Raw genomic sequence first — 21,469 nt, 5'->3', positions numbered from 1 at the left:
GAGCCATCTGCCACACACACACCCCAACCAGAGCTCTCTGACCTGAGCTCATGGCCCCGGGGCAGGGGAGACATTTGGCCAGATTTGGTTTCTCCGAAGAAACAGAATGACCTTAAAGTTATTGAAACCACAAGAGGAACTTTGGTAAAGGTTTTTATGTTAACTGGAGGGATGGGAAAAAAGGTAGGAGACGAAAGTAATAAAGAGAGAAAAAGGAAAAGAGAAATTTGTCTAAAACGAGACTGTCTAGGAAAGAGACTGAAGGTAATAGAGAAAGTTACAGAAGGTCAGAGGATGTAAGCTGTTTGCTGTGGTTTCTTAGGTTAATTCAGTTTATTTCTCAAAGAAAAAAGGAAATTATGTATGCTTGTTTTGTTTTAAAAAAGTTCTATCTGTGGTTTCTGGCATCATCTAAGTTCTGTTACAAGCCTAGAGCTAAAACAAATGGTGCGGGTCACTGCCATTTTACAGTCAGTCACATGGCAAGCTGGTCACATGGCTGATTGGTAGCCATTTTGCTGAAGCTGAAAAAGATATTTCAACAATTTATATCTGGGTCTCTCTGGACAGAAGAAAAAATGTACATGCTTCTAGCCCAAATCTGTAGTTTTACGAGTACTCAAAAGTGTGACTCTTCCTGCTGTTTTACAGATACCCAGATACCTGCTTTTTCTACAATGTGGATTTCAGTACAGATTGATAATGCTAATATATCTATAACTTTTATGTCCTTTCGTATAATAAAGTTCATATAGGATTCGAATAACCAAAGTCATAAAGCTTGGATCCATTTCTCACAGGTCAAAAGGACTCCAAATAAGCACAGCCTATTTTATGCCACCTTGCTGTTCCCAAGGATGGGTTTTTTTCTCCCGTGGTCTTGGAACTCCTACCCTTCCTAGGAGATCACTAAAACTGTGAGTCTAAAGAGTTCCAATTAAACTTGTAAGTTTTAACTTCTGTTCTCAGGTTAAACATGTCTTAAACAGGATTCCGCTTCTGGCAGATACATCTGAGCATTAGTTGCTGACCACAGGCTGCTCCTAAAGACTAGGAGCCGTGGACTTGCCGTGGATGTGAACCAGTCCAGCTGATGTGGACACACCCTGTGTCTTCAACAGAGTCTGCCAACCAGAAGCTTCTGAGAGATACCTCATTGCCTAAATTCCCTTCTTTGCTTTTGACTAGCATTTCAGCCTTCTTGGGTTCCTAAGTCAACAGGAAGTAGCACAGAAAAGATAACGTCACCCCTTTTCCCTGGTTGAGATGCTATGTCAAAGGAAACTCCCTTATGTAGGGGACAATGTGACAACTGATACAAATGTCTGCCTCCAAATCTGTCAACTAATGGTTTGAAGTGCCTGTTACCATCCCTTTGAGCCCCTGACAGGCATGACTCAGGATTGAGTCATGTCACTGGTAGTTCTAGAAGAGGGAAATGAAGGGACCAGCCCCCCACTTTAGCAGCCATGATAGGCTACAGAAAAGACTCAACATGTGTTTGCCTGGCCTTGAAAATGCCCTCCTCTTGGCAAGGAATCTAGCAGAAGTTATCTATGGGGCTGTGCTTTGTGGCTCTGGGTATGCTTTACAGACAAGTGCACAACAGTGACGTGCAGAACATAGCAACCACCCGGGAAGGGCCTATGGGCCATAACAACCAGTTGATCAACACAGGACAGTTCGCCCAAGCCTGAGACAATTGCATATCCCTATATACTTGCCTTAGGCTGCCTTAAACTCCCCCATCTTGGGTGTTTTTCAGGGTCCTTCTCCAGACTCTGCTGTGATGAATGGATGAAGGGCCCGAGCTAATAGGGATAGCATGTTAAAAAATAAAAGACTCTGCGCTTTTGCATTGGAATGGATCTCTTGGTGATTTTGGGGGTTCAGAGTTTGGATACAACAGGAGGACAAGGCAGGGCCTGTGAGCAGGCAGAGGAAGTCAGAGGTCTTGGTCCAAGGACATTAGCTCCATCTCACTCCCAGACCCCAAGTGCTGATGTCCTGCTGTCCTCCAGTACCTCCTGTTGTGTTCCGCGAGCCTCCCACATAGGCCACAGTAATGCTTACTCTGGGAGGTGCAGAGGTAGGTGGATGGGTGCGATGGTCCATCCAAGTGCAGGGGGTCACTGTGAGCTCAGCGGTTCCACCCGCAGCCACAGCCCTCCCTCAGCACGCAGGATCAGCTCCGGCTTCCGGTGGGGCTCCTTGTCATCGGGCAGGACCCGGAAGCGCAGCAGTGTCAGAGCCAGGGCCACCTTCATCTCGTTCATGGCGAAAGTCTGTCCTATGCAGTTCCTGCGGGAGGACAGGTTGGGGTGTCCTGGATCCCTTTCGCGACCCACCTACACTGAAACCTGGCCTAGGTACCTTCCCCACATGGTCAGCCAGCTGGAGGGGCGGGCACCCAAGAGGAACTAAATTAATTGGGACCCCTTGTTTACATCCGGATTCTGTATCCGTGAAACAATCAGCTGGGAGGAGCATCAGCACAGGGTTGTGGTTCTCACACTTTCCCAACCTCGGTACTGCCCATTTTACTTAACCTGCAAAGATGCAGGACCAAGACCTAGATCCTGACTGTCCCAACTTCCCACCGTCTCCATCTACTCCAAACCTATGTCCCATCACCCATGCCCTCTGGCCTCACCTGGGCCCAGCAGAGAAGGGAATAAAAGCCAGAGGTGACCTGTCCTTGACGTTCTCTGGGTCAAAGCGGAAAGGGTCATAGACCTGAAAGAGACAACGAGCCACATCTCCCAGAACAGTCAGAGAAATAGAGCACTCGTGCAGTAGGGAAGGCCCAAACCTGCTTCTTCGGCTGGACATTGTAAGGGAAGAGCATGGGGAGGGGGGGTTACAGTACCTCAGGGTCAGGCCACACAGTTGGGTTGTGATGGGTCGCAAAAATATTGATGACACAGACCACACCTGTGGTGAAGTGGGACCAGGAGGGTGAGCCTGCTGCTGCATAAACCTTGTGTGTGCCCAGGACCCTCCTTCCCTGTCCCCTGGGCACCTTTAGGGATGACCCGGCCATCTGGGAGACCAATATCTTGGGTACAGCAGCGGGCGATCTCTGTGACCGGTGGATGCAGCCTCAGACTCTCCTTGATGCACATGGTGAGGAAGGGCAGCTGGGCCAGGTCGTCCCTGAGGAACAGGTCACACAGTTATCCAGGAGGGAAGCAGAGACCATCAGGCCCGGTGTTGCCCACACTGTTAAAACATCCCCAGAGAAAAAAAGAGAAGTAGGAAAGCACTGGGGAGAATTTATCCAGGTATCTTTAGAAGCTTTTTCCGAGTAAACATATCCAAATGTCCACCATAAAAAGAAACTCAAAAAATGACTTAAAAAGAAATCTTCTTTGAGTAAGAGCAAAATCAAAATGAACTAAGTAAGGGACAGACAGTAAAGACATAGGGTTTGCCTTTCCTTATCGGCCTTCTCTGTCTGTTTCTGCTGCCTCTGTTTGAGTCCCTCTCTCCCTCCCTCCCTCCCTCCCTCCCTTCTTCCTTCCTCCCTCCCTCCCTCCATCCCTCCCTTCCTCCCTCCACAGAACTTTTTGATCTGTCTTCACACCCTGCTCCTTCACATGCAAACTCTCCATCCTCTCTCACTCCATAGCGTCCCTTTCTCCTCCCGCCTCCTTCCTTCTGTTTCCCTTCATTTTCCTCCTGTTCCTCCCCTCCCTATCCTCTTCATTGTTCCTTTTTTCTCTTACACGCTCCCCCTCATTTTCGCGCACATCTTGTCCTTGCCATTTCTCCTCTTTTCTAGCCCATCCTCTTTCCAATTCCCCTTTATCTCATTGTGTAACAAATTTATGCAAACTAAAAACTTCCATGCCAGCGGGATCTCCAAAAGACTCAGGAGGCACACAAACTTATAGGGCTCAAGATGTGAACAACTCACAAGTCTCAGGAAATTCCTGAAACCTAAAAGATCCTCGAGGTTAACGAAAGGGTAGTAACTGCTGGAGAGACACTCTCTAGGAGCTCCGGGATGCAGCTTTTTTTCAGTCCTCATCCACATTAGGGTGGGATTTTCAGTGGTACAGCTTTAATAATCAGGCATCCATACTGATCTGAGAAATTCTAATAAACTCACTGTTTTGCTAAACTGGTCTTTCATGGAATCATTTCTTTGGTCCTTTGTAACGGAGGGAAAACAGGCATTTATTCACATCTCCCTAAGAAAAGTCACAGGGCATCCCCTCTCTTGTCTCCGTTCTTTCCCACAAACCATACTTCTCCTCCCTCAGATCTACAGCCCTGTACCTCAGTTCCAACCAGGTATCTCCTAATCCTCATTCAGGTTCCAGAGTGAATGCACCCTTCACCCTAGCCTTGCTTCTCTTACTCTGAACCTGGCACCTGTCAGTGTGTCCAGGGGTGTCCTGATGCAGGGCCACTCTCCCTTCAGGCTTGAAGCTCCTGACATCACTTCCCACAGCAGCATCATTAGCACAGAACAGCTGCTCATGAAATTGTCATGGGAGGGCATTATGGGAGGATTTGCTGAATGGATGCTACAGAAGGAACAGCACACTGAGAATGACTTTTGCCCCCATGTGTCACTTAGGAATTCCTATTCTGGCAAGAAATAGGAAACAGTAGAGCAAACAGTCCTGGAGTGAAGCCATTGATAATACGTTATGTGACACAAGCAGGAACGAGGAGGGAAAGTTTCTATGTGTTACATACCTGCAATGTGACGTCATCTGCCCTTATTCACCATATATTGCTACTAATTCTCTCAGAAGTTCAAGTCTTTCTGTCACAAAGCATAAAATCTCTTCTTTTTAATGAGGTAGATACTATTCTACCAAGCAGAAATGGAAGAAGCAGCAAAAAGAGCCCCTGTGCCACCTAAGGAGTGGAGCCAGGAGAAGGGCCCAGTCACACACCGGGACCTGAGCTCACCACTCAATCTCCTGAGGCTCTCGGTACCTCAGTAGCTCCCGCACCTCCTGCCGGCAGCGCTCCTGGTATTCCGGGTGCCTCGCCAGGTTGTACAGGATCCAGGAGAGCCCACTGGCTGTGGTGTCATGGCCTGAGGGGCAGACAGGTGCGCCTGAGTCTCAGAGCTCTTCATCACCACACAGTGGGCAGCAGTCAGGCAGGAAGGACCCCAGGAAGGATGAGAAAATGGGAAGACAGATGATAGTGGCATTTCTGGGTCCATTCAACATGTCCCCAAAACATGTCGGCTTCCTCTGTAGTCTCACACGGGGACCCTCACCCTCAAACATGAAGGTGTCAGCCTCTGCTCTGATGTCCTCATCTGACAACTCCTTCCCATCTTCATCCTGGATACAAGGCAAGACACTAGATCACAGCAGTTCTGAGTCTCTGTCTAATCTAAGACAGTTCCGTACAGCAAGGCCACTGCACCTCTGAGTCTCTCTTTGTCATCACCATAGGTCTCCACCCCCAGGCATAGTTGTTGACTGTCTTGACTCCTGTTAGTTTGTTTGCTTTTCCTGATTGGAGGAATTGGTGAACCATGAATATATGCCAATTTCTCTAAGATGAGAGATTCCTAGGAAATAAATGAATGAATAGCATGGCAGTATTCCTTAGATACTGGAGAATAACATTATCCTCAAGACATTGCATTTTCTCCTAGAAGGGATGTGAAACAGTTCCTGTCAATTCTTCAATAATAGTTTGATAGGAATGGTGTCTATCTTAGGCAATTAAGATGTTGCATACTTGGGGGCAGACAGGGTTGGATTGACAGGAGAAACAGTGACAATATGACAAATGTATGTCTCCTTACATATGACCAGTAACTAAATTTCTCCTCCTCTTTGTCTTTTCACTTTCAAATATTTTTCATATGATTCGCTCCCTTGACTGTGTTTATCCTGCATCCTAGTTCCTCCTGTACTCTCTTCTTTCATTCTTGGGTGCTACATGAAGAAAATTTATCTTATCTCCTCTGGAGGACCTCAGGGTGTCATACCTGTAGAATTTACCTGTGATGAGAGAAAACCTACAAACATTCCAGAATAACATCTTCTCTCAAAGTGCAAAATTATATTTGGTGTTACCTTGCTTGTACAAATAAAGCCTGTCTGAAGGTCAGAAAATGCAGCTTGCCACTAGCTAACCATAGAGGTCTGAAGGTCTGTACAGACAGGCAGGAAGTGAGGTAGCTGGGCAGAGACAGGATATAAGCAGGGAGAAACAAGAACTTGTTCGCTTGTCTGCTGAGATACTGAGGAGGTAAGGTGTGGCTATGGTTCGCTCCTTCTCTCTGATCTCTCAGCATTTTCCTCTATATCTGACTCTGGGTTTTAGTAGTTAGGCAATTTACACTTACATGTTCATGAAAATGACATAATAAAGCAAGTTATTTTGCATACTCAAAATTAATTAAAAACGTCCTTTGCTCTCATTTGTCTCTTATTCTCTTTCTCTCCCTACATTTCTTCTTCCCCACACTTCCCTCTCCTCTTCTTATCTGCACATCACTCTCCCCATTCACCCTCTGCTTTCTGGCTCTCTGTCCTTTCCCATCTATGTATATTCCCTGAAAAGAAAGACACAGAACAGACAACTCTGCCGTGAAACCTGCAAGACTCACAATGCATGGGTCTTTGGATGAGTCGCGTGACCTGGAAAATTAGAGCAGGAGGATTCATTCTCTGGCAACAAGGTGAGACTGATCTCTACAATGCTAGACCTAAGTGATGTGGCCCACATTTATGATTCTAGAATGTGCCTGGTGAGGACAGGAAGAACATGAGATTGAGGCCAGCCAGGGCTGTTTAGTGAGATTCGATCTAAAAACGACCACCCAAACACAAAAGTAGCTGTTCGGTGAGTTAATAATTACTTTGAGATACGGTTTCAGCACTAGCCTTGGCCGGCCTGGAATTCAATATACAGACCAGGCTGGCCTCAGCCTCCTCCTGTCACTGCTTCTGGAGTGCTGGAATTAAAGATGTGCACATCACACTCATTGAATTCAGTTTAAACAGCTCCATTGCACCTTTTGAGAACCCACCTTGGCCAGCAGCAGAACATCAATGAAGTCCAAAGTCTTGCACTTGGCCTTGGCCTTGAGGACATCATCACCATCCTTACTGGGGAGAGTACGTCGTCGATCCTGGATGACAGCGTCTGTGAAGTCATGCACTAGACGGCAGGCCTTGTGGAAGCGCATCCCATTAGGAGTGAGCTGATAAAGTGAGTCTATGTGCAGAAGCAGCTGATCGTACCGCTTGGACACCAAAGCACTGAGTTCCAAGATGGCAGAGATATACTCACTGGGCTTCCTGCATGAGTAGAGCATGAGGAGAAGCAGCACAGCTCAACACAGCTGAAGCCCAAGGAGCACCTCTCAGCAACGGGAATTATTTGCCAACAGGATACTCAGTAGTCAGAAACAGATGACCACATGAGACATGCCTGACACTAGTCATGAGACTTGACTACAATGTCTCTTATCTCTCTGCATCCCATCCTCATGAGCTCGGCGTCTCAAGGCATCTGGAGTGCACAGACATCACTTTTCTCTCTTACACTACATCTACTTATAACCCACCTGCTTCCCAACACTTTCCCCTAGTGAAGAACTCAGTTTCCTCAGGTTACCTAATCTCTTATACAAGGTCCCTGCATTCAGTGACAATTCAATCTTGTCTCTACAAAACACCCAATGTCTACAGATCACTGATAGGATCATGTCCGTTTATTGAGGTTTGGCAAAGGGTGTCTCCCATACGTTTATCTCTGAGGATATTAGAAAGTGGCAGAACCATTAAGAGATAGGACTTAATAGAGATTGGCTAGGCCATTACAGGTGTGCCTTGAAGAGGATGAGAGGACCTGACACTTTCCAGTCTCTCTTTATTTCCCAGCTGCCACGAAGTAAATGTTTTCCCTAACACCTGTTCCCAACAAAACAATGGAGTCAGAGAACCATCACCAAAAGTCTCTGAAACTATGAGCTGCAATAGATCCATCTTCCAATTAAGTCCATCCCCTCAGAAATGTTGGCACAGTAACGGAAGTGACTCCAGGTGCAATCACCCTCTGTAGAAACTATAGGAGAAAGCTCCCACCCTTGTCTGGATTGGTTTAGCCTCTATGTTGGTACATACTGATGGTCAGCTTGACACGATCTAGAATACCATACATTGTGGACAAATTTCTGAGCAAATGTGGATTCTCTATATTGTGTTAATTGAGGAGGTAATACCCACCTTAATAAGGGAACACTATGTCATGACTGTTTTCAGATGACACAAAAGCTAGTCAAGCATAAGCGTTCATTTCTCTCTGCTTCCTGACTGCGGATGTGATGTGACCATCAGTCTCACATTCCTGCACCTATGACTTCCCCACAATGATGGAAGTCCCCCAGATTTGATCCACACCAAATCCTTTCTTCTTCACTTTTAGTTGTGTCAACAGGAAACACAAGTAATATGTAAATTGGTACCAGAAGTGGAGTCAGAACTGTAATAACCCTGAACATGTGGTTCTTAGGACTTTGAAACTTGTTTGCAGAAGGAGTGCAGAAGGGTTTGAAATTCTGTAAGGGAACTTTAAAGGGAAATTCTTATGGGAGTTTGGTAGACCACACTTCAAAAAGAAACAGACAAAGGTGACTTAGATCATGTGGGGTTTCTTCTTGCAGGGCTGACTCTGTCAGGAGCTAGATGATAGAGTCTATTCTTGCTTCTGTTCGGCAACAAAATTGGCTTCTTTCTTCCTGTGTCTAAGACCTTTGGTGGCACTGAATTAAAAGGTGCTAGACCTTTTGCATGAGGAAACTTTCAAGACAGCATAGCATTCAGGATATGGGATGGCTACAGCTCTCTGGCCTTTTCATACATCCAATTTGAATTGGGTTTCAGACTACACAAGGAAGCAAAACCTAGTTGAGCATAAGCATTCATTACTCTTCACTCCCTGACTGCAGACACAGTGTAGGCAGCCTGCTGCCGTGTTCTTTGCCATGATGGTGATTCCCTCCAACTTGGGACAACACAAACGCTTCCTTGAGTTGCTTTTATCAGATATTCTGCTGCAGCAATGAGGAAAGAGCCTAATGTACCTAATTCAGTGAGTGCCAACCTGCCAGTCTCATGGCTAAGGCGCCTCCTCCCTGCCAGCTTTACTCTCATCCCTAGTCTTCTTCTGAATCACCTCCTCCAGGAGCCCCTGCCTTCCCCACTGGTCATGCATCCCTCTTGCATCTCCTCTCTTGGGTCCACAATCCAGGTTCTCAGGCCAATGGGAGGAACTCACTCCTGGCAGTTGCTATCAAAGCTGAAGACGCATTTCTGCAGACTGTCCAAGGTCATCAGGCTGGTGTTCTCAAACATGTCCAGACGGGCACTGCCACCTGAGGCCAGGCGCTGCCACTTGGCCTTAACAGAAAAGAAACTGTATCATAACCGAGCCTCAGATGCTGGAGACTCTGTCCAGTTACAGCCACATGAATGGACACCCAAAACTGTCTCCCAGGTCTCTGCCCCAGACTCTTAACCCTGGAGATAACCAGGCATGAGTGGGAGGGAAGCTGTTACGTAGGAGATGAAGCCGCAAGGCTAAGGATCAGAAACCCCAAGTTTAAGCCCCATCTCTGACTCCCATGCTATGTGCACCCTCAGTCAGCTCATTGCCTCTCTCTCACGAGTCACGTCTTTAGCAACAAGTCGACCTGACTGTGTCTGATAAACCATGATGGAGCCCATGTGTCACTATTTCTAGGTCACTTCCTGTCTGAGCATAGCGGGACAAATTCCTTTATATTTTAAATTTCAGGTTCGTCCTAATGAGGAAAAAATAAGCTCTGTCTGTCAGGGTTGTTATAAATTAAATTTGCAGCATAAAGTATGGAATTGGGTCATGACCCTCAGTTCCACAACATGTTACGAGTGCAATAATAACATCATTCCTTATCTTGCATGTCATAACTTGGGCTCAAAGCTATCTCTATGTCAAGTATGGCAGACATCCATTGTTTTCAAAGCACTCTTGCTAAGTATTCCATGCGCAAACCATCCTAATATTCTTTCTTTCTTTTTGATTTTTCAAGACAGGGTTTCTCTGTGTATCTCTGACTGTCCTGGAAGTCACTCTGTAGACCAAGCTGGCTTTGAGCTCACAGAGACCTGCCTGCCTGTGCCTCCCGAGTGCTTGGATTACAGGCATGGACCACCATTCCCAAGCGCATTCCAGTGTTCTTCACCTGGACTACGTCATAGGTACTTGCAGAAACCCTTGAGATATCCAGTGATGACTCCCAATGTCCAAACATCGGGCTTGTCTCAGCTTCTTATACAAGCAGATTCCCTAAAACTAAGTAACACAATGCAAGTCATGGGTTGCATCTATTGAAACCTACCTGTGATGCCCCATGTAATTGAGCCGCTTTCAAGAAGGAACAGAAGACAGGGGGATGCACAGGGAGTAGCTGACCACCTTTTGTATTTGAACAAGGAATCTTGTGTGGTCTGGCAGAATCCACAAGCAAACAAGCTATGAAACCAGATAGCAAGCAGAAAAGAAAACCATTGACCTTTCATGTGACTCTCCCTGTAAGTGTCTTGTTCTTCAGCCCTGGGTAATGTGAGTTTTCAGCAACGGTCATGACAAAGTTGAGCCTATACTACCCCACTTTGCTTTTATGTTAGGTTTGTGACTTTGACTAGTACGATCTAGGAAAAAGGAGGATCTATGACTTCCATGAAACCCAAGCTTCAAATGGCTTCCAGCTTCCCTCCTATGCAAATGTGTACCATAGGAACCAGTCCAGGATACACTTTGGAAAGAGAGAACCTTAGAGACTGAGTCCAGTCTGTCCTGCTAGGACCACATTAAATTAGCTTGAACTTGGTCAAGCCCCATCAGAGAACTATGGTGGTATCAGGCAAGGTGACACACAGCTTATCATATGCCACAAGTGACCCAAACCCTGTCCAGAAAAACCAAGGCAAGACCTACACTCCTGTCAGCAATATCAGACCTCATAGTTTCCAAACTGATGTGTGTGGCAGTGCTTAGCTCCTTATAGGTAGTTTCTATGTAGTCCTTATCAAGTCTGCCATTTACGTTTTAACAACCATGTCATAAAAGTAGAAACTAGCTCTATAAGCACTCACCATGTGGGAATAGATGGCTCTATAGTATCATCTTGGACATAAAATAAGAAGGAAATAATATAAAATATGGCTCCATCATCACACTTTAGAGAACAGACCAGATCTATCTGAGGCCAAGTCTATTCTCTGGGAAGGTGGGTACCAGGCACTCACGTGCATGATGTTGGTGCTGTCATTGAAAATCTTCACATAGGGCTTCAGGATGTTGAAATGGAAGGCAGGTGTCAGCATGCGACGGTGGCGGCTCCACTTGTCACCAGCACTCACCAAGAGCCCGTCCCCTGGGAGGGCAACATGGCAGTGGTCAATGGTGGCATGCCCCCTCACCCCACCCCATCCCCAAGGGTGTTCCTAGGCTTGCATCTGTAACTACTCACCGAGCCAGGGTTTCAGCAAAGTGTAGAAGACTACTTCCTTTAGGGCGACTGCAGCTGACATGAACAAGGAGGATCAGGGGCAAGGAGAGTCTAGGAGGTGAGCTTGCAGAGAGTATAGTGGCCTCAGCAAGGTGTGTGCACGTCTGCCCCAAACCCGGCATGACAGGGTTAGAGAAATGGACATGGGAAGCCGAGAGGAGGGGGAAACAGGACACAAGATGAGACAGCATTAACTCACTTTACCATCCCTTCCCTTGGCTTCAACACCAGCTGCCACCATATCTGCCCTCCTAGTGCAACACAACCTTCTACAGACCTGGCATAGCTGCCCACCCCAGCTCGCTGTGACATCTCCTGACATGGACACGTGTCATGGACATATATGGGGTAACATGGGCCAACATGAATAACACCCACATGACCTGTCTGTCCTACATGACCCCATCTGCTGCCTAATGGATAGAGATGATCTGCTGTAGAACAGTGTGCCCCACAGGCAGGTACCAGACAAGATTTTAGAGTAGTCCCAATAATCCCACAGATATGGATGGGCGTGGTCTAATCAGACATCAGAACTGTGACAAACAAGAGACCTGAGCCATTATTTCTATTTCAGCATGACTCTAGTTGACAAATGCCAAATAATCTCCCACTTGGTTCCCAGCTGAAACACCCCAACCTTGTGTTTTGAAAGATTTAGTGCTCTGATGCTGTCTCTATTTTGGAAGCTTCTAGAAATTTTAGGAAGTGGAGCATAGCTGGAGAAAGGTCATTTGAGTAATCCCTTGGAAACATTGTATTGAGTTATTGAGTACCCCCTCCCTCCCTCATTCTCATCATGGTTATGTGTCCATCTCTCTTCTTCATGATGGACTCTGAACCACAAGTCAAAACCAAGCTTTCCTTATTTCACACTGAAATTCAGGTGAGGCAGAGGCAGGGGAGTACCACAGCCCCATCTGCCTGTATCCGGTCATGTACTCCCACAGGAGGCCGCACAGGGACCTTAGCAGTAGGCAAACAGGCTAGTCCAATGTCCACCTGGATCAGAAAACAGGAGCGTCTTCGAGGTTTGGTGGAAGATGTAGATAACCATCTGCCAGGTCTCCATCCACCACAGTAGGATACACTCACAGTGTGCACTCCACGCCAGGGGTGCACAGGATACCTTCCCCTGACCTCTGAATGGACATGAGAAGAAAGTGGCCCCACGTTCTCCAGGTTTTACAAGCAAAGGACTACCAAGGTAGGAGGGCAGAGTGAGCCCTGAAAACTCTCTCCAGCACACTCACATCCTCTGAGCTGAGCCTTGCTGGGCTTCCCCTGACAACCTCAGTGAAAAGTGGAGAAATCCAAGAGAAAGGACTGGGCTCCTCCAGGGACCACACAGAAGCGTGAAGGTGGAGACTGGAAGCCCTCGTCTCCCACAGCCACACCACTACCAGCTTCCCCTGAGTACCTGAAGCACTGAGGACAGCGCGAATGATGTCAGGGTGGCACAGAGTGATGATGGGGAGGATGGGACCCATCCATGTCATGAAGCCCTGGGGGTAGGTGGCCACCAGCTTGGTCACCTCCTTCAGACCCTGCTCGGTGGGGGTGATCTACAAGCAAGACAGGAACAGTCACCCCATCCGGTGGTTTGTCAGGAGCCACGTGTGTTATGATTATGAGATGCTCAGGTTGCTGACACAATAAGACCTCTCAGCAACTCTTTGATGGTGTTTCCAGAAGGCACTGGTGTCTGCATCAGTAGCCCCAGGCAAGATGACACCATCCACCCCACTGAAGAACCATAAAGAGCAGTGGTTCTCAACCTTCCTAATGCTGTGGTGGCCCCCAGTCATAAAATTATTTTGTTTGCTACTTCGTAACTGTAATTATCCTACTGTTATGCTTTGTAACATAAATGTCTGATATGCAGGATATCTAAGATGTGACTCCCACACAAAGGGGTCTCAACCCTTCTGGTTATGATCTGCTAATATAGAACAATAGATAGAGGAAGGAAAATTCACTCTCATTTCAAGACTGGGGCACTCATCTTCTTCTGCCCACAGACATCACAGTGCAGGTCCTTGACCTTTGGACTCTACCCAATCCCATAGGATTGCTCCTCCCCCATGGATCCCCATATACAGGATGTCAAACCTTTGGTCTCAGATCAAATTAATCACAGCCTGGATTTCCAGTTCTCCACTTTGCAGATGGCATGTTGTAGCATGCTCAGAATCCAGGATTGTATAAGCCAGCGACCATAACACAATGTACCCCTCACTCTGCTCTCATTCTCATGTGTGTATATATGTATAATATACAGTGATGCATTATTTAATATATATGTGATGTGTTGTACAGAGCTCTCCACATGTATAGATTCTCACATAACTTTGAATAAAACCATCTGCTACATAATAATGTTCTTATCAGTGACAAACTGCATATGTGTGTGACCCTGGTCCTTTAAGATCATACTGGACCTGAAGGATTCCTATGCACAGTATTTTGACATCATCCGACAGATCATGTCACTGACATATTTGCATGTCGTGAGCTTTGCTATTTACAACTGAGGCAACCAAGACTGAATCACCAAAGGAGAAGGCAGACTTGGTCCAAGTCCAAGGGGCGGGGTCAAAGAAAAGCTTCAGGAAGGGTGAATGGACAGCTTTTATCCTGCTGGGGCAACAGAACTCATGGTCCATCTTAGGGGGGAACTGAGAGCTTTAAAAAAAATGATGCTTCAGGAACGGGAGGCAGGAAGACAGCCCACAGCTCTCTTGCTCCATGTGTGGTAGGAGAGACACCAAAGATCACCCCCAAAAACCCAGAAACACAGAGATGCAGTGACAGAAAACATGGCTCTGATCTTGGGCTGGGCTCTCAGAAGACGTCAAGTCTATGAGTGGACAATGTGCGACGCTGGTTTCCTCGTTCTGTATAGCCCAGTCTGGGAACCGCTCTCAGCATCCACCAGTGTCAGAAAGATGAAGCAGAAGTGAATCCAGGGGTAATTAAGGGTGGAGGACTGAAATAAGGGCAGAGCTAGGGAAGGGTACAGGACGACTCGGGGCTGCTCTCTCCCTGAGCCCCGATCCTGGTGCATTAACTCCTCCACAGGGCACCCACAGTCTTCTGACACACTCACCATGCCCAGGTGACCTAAGAACCAACTCCGTTTAGGGGGCTGAGGGAAACCACAAAGATGATGATATGTGCCATAGAAGGAATAGGTCTGAGGCAGGACGCGGACCAAGAGCCAGAACGCTCCAATGAGCAGTGCAAGCAGCCACAGTGAGGACGACTCCAGGCTGCACCCCAGGCAGGACAGGTCCAGCTGTGGCATCCTGTGGGGCAGATGGGCAGAGAGTGAGAGTCCGAGACTGGGAAGAGGGATGGGACCCTCGGGGAGAGTGGACAGGGGTAGGGAGAGTGAAGGCTGTCGGGAGGAGGAGGGGGCCGTGAGAAGGACAGCAGCAGTATGAAGAAGAGAAGAGACAAGGGTCCCCAAATATCTGAATCATAGTGAGGCTGCCAGGGGCTGTTACCTGGAAGCGAGCAGGATCACTGTGGCCTTTAGCTTCAGACGGCTGCCTGGAGATAAGTAGCCAACTAAGAGCTCTGTCTAAGCCGGTATAGGATCCTACAACTTCCTCCCTTAGCCTGGCACCTCCTCTTCCGAACAGTGTGTTTCCCACACTCCCTCCTCTAGAGCGAGCTTCTCTGTTCCTGGCTTCTGCCCTGGAGGAGGTGACTGGAGCCCAGGCTCAGCCAATCCTTCACTGTCTCATCTGTGTCCTCCCCTCCTGGGAAGATGGCCAAGACAGGGGTTGGTTAGCAGGCTACAGAGTGGACTCAATTCAAGGGCACGCAGCATGGATGCCAGATTGTAGCACAAAAAATACAAGGCCCAGAGACTGATATTGAGGTTCATGTTCAACCTGAAGATCAGAGAAGCAAGGCAGCAGGTCACGAGCTCTTATGTCTACTTTAGCTCAAACCTAAGGGGCAATCCTGAAACTTCACTGCTCCTCAGATTCACTCAGACTGTTACGCTCTCCTCAACGTGGCTAGAGACTAACTCTCAGACTGAATGCCTCTACCTTCTATACCTCTCAAATCCTGGTATTAAAGGGTGGTCTTGGACTCAGAGATCCATCTGCCTTTCTCCTGCATTCTGGGATTAAAGGTGTGTACTACCATCGCCTACAGCTTGAGGTTGGCTTTACTTTCTGAATTCAGGCTAGTTTTAATGATTCATAAGTAAAATATCAATACACCAGAGCCTTAGGACTTGACCCTTCCTACTTGGATGGGGGGGGGGCTAAGGGGCGAGCAAGATTCTGAGGTGAGCAAAGGTCAGTTGAGCCCACATTTATAGTTGTTGCTACTCCCTCAAAGATAAGGTGTATCTTAGTAAAATAATTAACAGGAGTTCAGGCACCAGGGGGAATGGCGCCCGGCCAGGTCTGTCACAGACCATTTCCCAAAGTCCTCTGCCTGGACTGCACTGACAGCATGCACCATCTATGTTTTTAATGCATACATAATGTGTTATTAATTTGATGAGAATTTTATACACATGTAAAATGTATTTTAGCCAGATTCACCTGCTGTTCTTCTAGTTAATTCCTTGCAGATCAGCTCCCTACCCACACCCCTCTTTTTAATAGCCTCCTGTTTCAAATAGGGGGAATTCCTATCAGGGGCAGAAGTCCTACCAGGGGCAGAAGTCCTACCAGGGGCAGAAGGTCTACCAGGGGTAAAAGGCCTACCAGGGGCTGAAGTCCTATCAGGGGCAGCAGGCCTACCGGGGCCAGATCCCTGACGAAAGCTGATGGCCCCGCCCCCACCAGCTGTCAATGGCTCCTCAACTAGGGCTTGCGTATATGATGGCTTCCCCAGTGGGGATGGTGACTGTCTTGATCTTGAGCAGGTCCATGCAGGCAGCTGCAGTTGACTGCTTTCGTGAATGTAGACTTCCTATCGTACCCAGAAGGCACTGTTTCATCCTATCCTCCCAGACTTCTGCCTCTTACAGTCATTTTGCCCCAACTTCTGGAAGGATCCTTGAATCTCGTGGGACGAGGTTATGATGTCGCTGTCCCGTTTACTCTCTGCATTGTGACCAGCTGTGTGTCTACATGACATGCTGTCCATAGGACAGAGGAACTTCTCTGGTGAGGTCTTTCATGTCAAGATTCTGGGAGGCTCCAGGATTGCCTCTGCCTACCAGTGACAGAGTACGGCAAAATCCAAATCCTGCTGTGATGTAGCCCAGAGTCTGGAGAGAGACATGATCCCTTAGCAGGAACAAAGAATGCAGCCCTGTGTTGGATTCCCCAGGTTGTATTCCAGGAATCAGTAGTCCAGCTAAAAGAACAAAGCTGGGGTGATCTGGATATGAGGGGGGAGGATGGGGGAGTAGGCATATGTGATGGTGAGGTCTAGGGGAACCCTGAGCAGATGGATCCATGCAGAGAGATGTTGGTCAGAGGATGGCCCTGGGCTCAGAGGACAGTCTTGGGCTTAGAGGACAGCCTTGGGCATCAGTCCTTCCATCTTTTTTGAGGGTCTCTTGTTGATTTCATAGCTGTGTACTCCAAGCTCAATGACTCACTAGCTCCCAGGGATTCTCCCATCTGTACCTCCCTTTCTACAAAGTACTGACATTACAGATGTGTGCTGTTGTACCTGACTTTTCAAGGTTTCTGGGGATTTGATCCCAGGTTCTTATGTTTGCAAGCAACTGTAACAGCCTCTAGGGTTGCAAGAACAGGTTTTTTGTTTGGTTGTTTGTTTGGTTTTGTTGCTTTGCTTGCTAATAAGAGATTTAAAAGGCAGGGAAGAAACATTACTGGAGATCTTGGGGAGCCCCTGAAGAGTCATCATCATATGGGAACAGAAAAAAATGCCATGCATGGGCATTTTAGTCACGGTAACAAAAGTGTGGTTGAGTGAGAAATATCTCCCTTAGTCTCTAGCATTTGAGTACCTTTGCCCTCACTTGGTGGCGCTGTTTGGGGAGGCTTGGAGTTGTGGCCTTGCTGGAAGAAGTGTGTCACTGGGGATGGATGGCCTTTGAGGATGTAAGGCCTCATGTTACTTGCAGTTTCCTTTCTCTGGTGCTTGTGGTTCAAGACGTGAGCTCTCAGTGTTCGTCCCCAGCTGCCCCGTCCACCTGCTGCTTCAGCAGCCGCTATGGATTCTACGCCTCTGGAACCAAAATCCAGAATGAACCCTTTCTGCTTGGAGTTGCCTTGGTCATGCTGCTTTATCACAGCAGCAACACAGTGACGAGTAAACAGGAACTCAAGGACAGCAGAGCCAAGTGGAAGAGTAGGGACAGTTTATTAGAGTTTCAAAGGCAATCCTCAGGGCCCGATAGCTGCTCAGCCACATGGTAGCAGGCAGCCACTCAAAGAGGGGAACTTTAGAAAGCAATAGAGAAGTCCAGAGAGATAGGGAGTTAAGAGGCGTAGTCAGGCTCTGGACAGTAGCCAAAAGAAGTTGTTAGACCCAGAAAGGAGAGCTGAACCAATGAACCCCATGGAGGCTCCTAGAGTTCCACTAGTGCCTGGGAGCTCAGGGAAGGAAAAGTGCATTATTTTAAGGTGAGCCTATCTTCCTATGACTGAGCCTCTGCCCAGATTCCTGCCCCACCCAATTAGATTAAGCCTTAAAGGAAGAAACAAGAGCATGTCTCTATCATTCATATTCCAGAAAGGAACCTCTTGCATGGCATGCTTGACACACAGTAGGACTCCCTATATGTGACTTGTGAGAATCAGACAGCGTTGTGGGAACAGACTTGATGGCACCCAGCAACACCAGCTGGGACTTGGGGCCCCGTCTCTTCCACTGACTGTGCTGCGGGTTTTTTTCATACTCATCAGAAGAAACAGAGGGTTGGTGTGACTATTAAATGGCTAATACTGAGTGAAGAATTAAAGCAACACTCACCCCCAGCGGACAGCCAGCACCAAGACTGGCTTTGCCATCATTTCTTTTGTGACAGAATGAAGACATGGCTACCAGCTGGGACTCTTGGGTCCCTGTCACACACTCATCGGGGAACTTGGTAGCTGTAAACTCACACTGAGCATCCTCTGCCCTTACCAGCCTTTTGCAAGAGCCGTGAACGTCTGTCTTGGGACTGGGTAGCCCTATAAAAAGCTGACTTTGTCGCTCACCGGCTGTGGGATGCGGAGCACGTTGGCTGTCTTCTCTGAGCCTCATATTCCTAAGGGCATGACCCTTGACCTCAGGAGTGTGCCTGAGCCACTCGCCATGTTTGTCGACTTCAGGGTCCCCATAAGCAGACCATTATTTAAAAAAACAGTGAAGCTTTTGGAGGTGACCCTTAGACAGGGTTTTAACTGCCCAGAGTTAAGAGATAATCCCTGAACCCAGCAACACAGTGGGGAGGGGGCTTGGAAAGGGGCAGGAGTTAAAGGTGGTGTGTTGAAGGAAGTTTGCAGTGGCCACCTGGGCTGAAGTCCAGGGAGAGACCCCGGGACAGCCAGCATCAAGTTCACCTTAGTCATTCCTGGAGCTGCCGTATTTCCAACCGTGGCCATCCTTCAGGGCTGAAACACAGCCCAGGTTGTTCCTGAGGGCGGTTTGTCTGGGATGTGCAGCCTGCACTGCAAAGGTCAGGTATAGCAACAGGGCCAGAGGGCTCTGACGGAAGCTCTAGCAACTGCAACACACACACACACACACACACACACACACACACACACACACACACACACACACACACTATACACACACACCACACACACACAGCACATACACACACACACGACACACCACACACACTTTACACACACAATGCACAACACACACCATACACAATACACACACCACACACATATACACACATATCACACGCACATACCACGTGCACATATGCACCCACACCACACACACATACACACAACACACACAACACACACATACACACATACCATACACACAACACAGGTATAAACACACACACACACTTAAAAATCATCACAGTACGTAAGCACATAAAAACCTCCTCCAGATCCCCCTCCATCTTCGGGGCCGCTCCCGGCTTCCAGAAGAGCCGCCCACACAGGAAAGAGATCAGCCCCTCCAAGACCCCAACCCCAGTGAGGCCAGCTTCAGCTTCAGCTGCAGTAAGGAAGGAGACCAGTGGAGACAGAAAGCCCCCACCAGCACCCACTGGAAGAAGAGATGGGAAGAAGACAGAATAAGAGATCACTCAGCAATAGAAACACCAACACGACCCCACCAGAATCCAGGGATCCAACACCAGCAAGACCTGAAAAGCACTACATAGCCGAAGAAGAGGAGACAGACTTTAAAAATTATTTCATGAAGATGATGGAGAGCCTCAAAGAAGAAACGAGGAAATCCCTTAAAGAAATAGAAGAAAAAAACAAACAAAAAAAATCCATGAAATGGGGGAAAAATTCAAGAAATAAACAAATCTCTCAAAGAATCTAAAGAGCACCAAGAAAAAACAACCAAGAAAATTAAGGAAACAGCTCAAACAGTTGAAGGATTGAAAGCTGAAATAGAAACGATAAAGAAAACACAGAATGAAGGGATGCTGGAAATAGAAAAGCTCGGTAAACGGTCTGGAATTACAGATGCAAGTATCACCAATAGAATACAAGACATAGAAGAGAGAATCTCAGGTGTTGAAGACTCATTAGAGGACATAGCATCGTCAACCAAAGAAAATCTCAAAACCAACAAATCCTTAACACAAAATATCCAGGAAATATGGGACACCGTGAAGAAGCCAAACCTGAGAATAATAGGTATAGAAGAAGGTGAAGAACTTCAACTTAAAGGTACAGAAAACATATTCAACAAAATCATAGAAGAAAACTTCCCTAACCTAAAGAAAGATATGCCTATGAAAGTACAAGAATCTTACAGAACACCAAATAGGCTTGACCAGAAAAAGAAGTCACCTTGCCATATAATAATCAAAACATCAAACCTACAGAGCAAAGAGAAAATATTAAGAGCAGCTAAAGAAAAAGGCCAAGTAACATATAAAGGCAGACCTATCCGAATTACACCTGACTTCTCAATGGAAACGATGAAAGCCAGAAGATCCTGGTCAGATGTCCTACAAACGCTAAGGGAACAAGGATGCCAGCCCAGACTACTATATCCAGCAAAGCTCTCAATTACCATAGATGGAGAAAACAAAATATTCCATGACAAAGCCAGATTTAAACAATACGTATCCATGAATCCAGCTCTACAGAAAATGCTAGAAGGAAAACCTAGAGCCAAGGAAGATAACTACATTCACAAAGACACAGGCAATATATAATCATACTTTACAAAACACTAAAAGAAAAACGGAGGAGAAACTACACAAAATAACTTCACTAACAATAAATCAAGCGCAAACAAGGATCACCAATCAATGGTCATTAATATCCCTCAATGTCAATGGCCTCAACTTACCTATAAAAAGACACAGACTAGCAGAATGGATACGAAGACAGAACCCTTCCTTCTGCTGCATACAAGAAACACATCTCAACACCAAAGACAGACGTTATCTCAGAGTAAAGGGCTGGGAAAAGATCTTCCAATCAAACGGCCCCAAGAAACAAGCGGGCGTAGCAATCCTAATATCTAACAAATTAGACTTCAAATTAAAATCAATCAAAAGAGATGAAGAAGGGCACTTCATATTCATCAAAGGAAAAATACATCAAGACGAAGTCTCGATTTTAAATATCTACGCCCCAAATACAAAGGCACCTACATTCGTGAAAGAAACATTACTAAAGCTCAAAATGCACATAAAATCTCACACACTAATAGTAGGAGACTTCAACACTCCGTTCTCACTGCTAGATAGGACCTCCAGACAGAAACTTAACAAAGAAACAAAAGAATTAATAGAAGTTATGACCCAACTGGGTTTAACAGACA

The 21,469-nt window shown here is 46.9% G+C and overlaps 1 protein-coding gene across 3 annotated transcripts; it reads right to left on the bottom strand.

Moving 5' to 3' along the window:
* Window positions 1-1,851: 1,851 nt before the first annotated feature.
* LOC106022250 (cytochrome P450 4F4) lies at window positions 1,852-15,201 on the bottom strand. Of its 3 annotated transcripts, none has more exons than XM_040738378.1 (13): window positions 15,058-15,201; window positions 14,658-14,856; window positions 12,969-13,113; window positions 11,510-11,563; window positions 11,286-11,413; window positions 9,274-9,395; window positions 7,022-7,292; window positions 5,249-5,315; window positions 4,930-5,059; window positions 3,023-3,156; window positions 2,870-2,934; window positions 2,654-2,736; window positions 1,852-2,301 (listed from the first exon to the last, which is right to left on the bottom strand). In XM_040738378.1, exons 2-13 carry the CDS (start codon window positions 14,853-14,855, stop codon window positions 2,130-2,132), a joined length of 1,569 nt encoding a protein of 522 aa, XP_040594312.1. In that variant the 5' UTR covers window position 14,856; window positions 15,058-15,201; the 3' UTR covers window positions 1,852-2,129. The 3 variants fall into 3 exon arrangements, with proteins under 3 accessions (XP_040594312.1, XP_040594313.1, XP_040594314.1); XM_040738379.1 differs by having other exon boundaries at window positions 4,957-5,059; XM_040738380.1 differs by lacking the exons at window positions 14,658-14,856; window positions 15,058-15,201 and having other exon boundaries at window positions 11,510-11,652; window positions 12,969-13,096.
* Between the last annotated feature and the right edge of the window lie 6,268 nt (window positions 15,202-21,469).

The sequence above is a fragment of the Mesocricetus auratus genome, unplaced genomic scaffold, assembly GCF_017639785.1.
Source record: "Mesocricetus auratus isolate SY011 unplaced genomic scaffold, BCM_Maur_2.0 Super-Scaffold_100676, whole genome shotgun sequence".
Lineage (NCBI taxonomy): Eukaryota > Metazoa > Chordata > Mammalia > Rodentia > Cricetidae > Mesocricetus > Mesocricetus auratus.
Note: the sequence above shows the minus strand (reverse complement) of the source record. Positions and strands in the feature narration are given on the sequence as shown.

Coding starts and splice junctions, on each gene's coding strand:
- LOC106022250 (XM_040738378.1), bottom strand. CDS start 14,855: ATGCCACAGCTGGACCTGTCCTGCCTGGGGTGCAGCCTGGAGTCGTCC. Junction 5,316..7,021: donor ATGTTCTGCTGCTGGCCAAG/GTGGGTTCTCAA, acceptor CCTTGTATCCAG/GATGAAGATGGGAAGGAGTT. Junction 2,737..2,869: donor CTGTGTGGCCTGACCCTGAG/GTACTGTAACCC, acceptor TGTCTCTTTCAG/GTCTATGACCCTTTCCGCTT.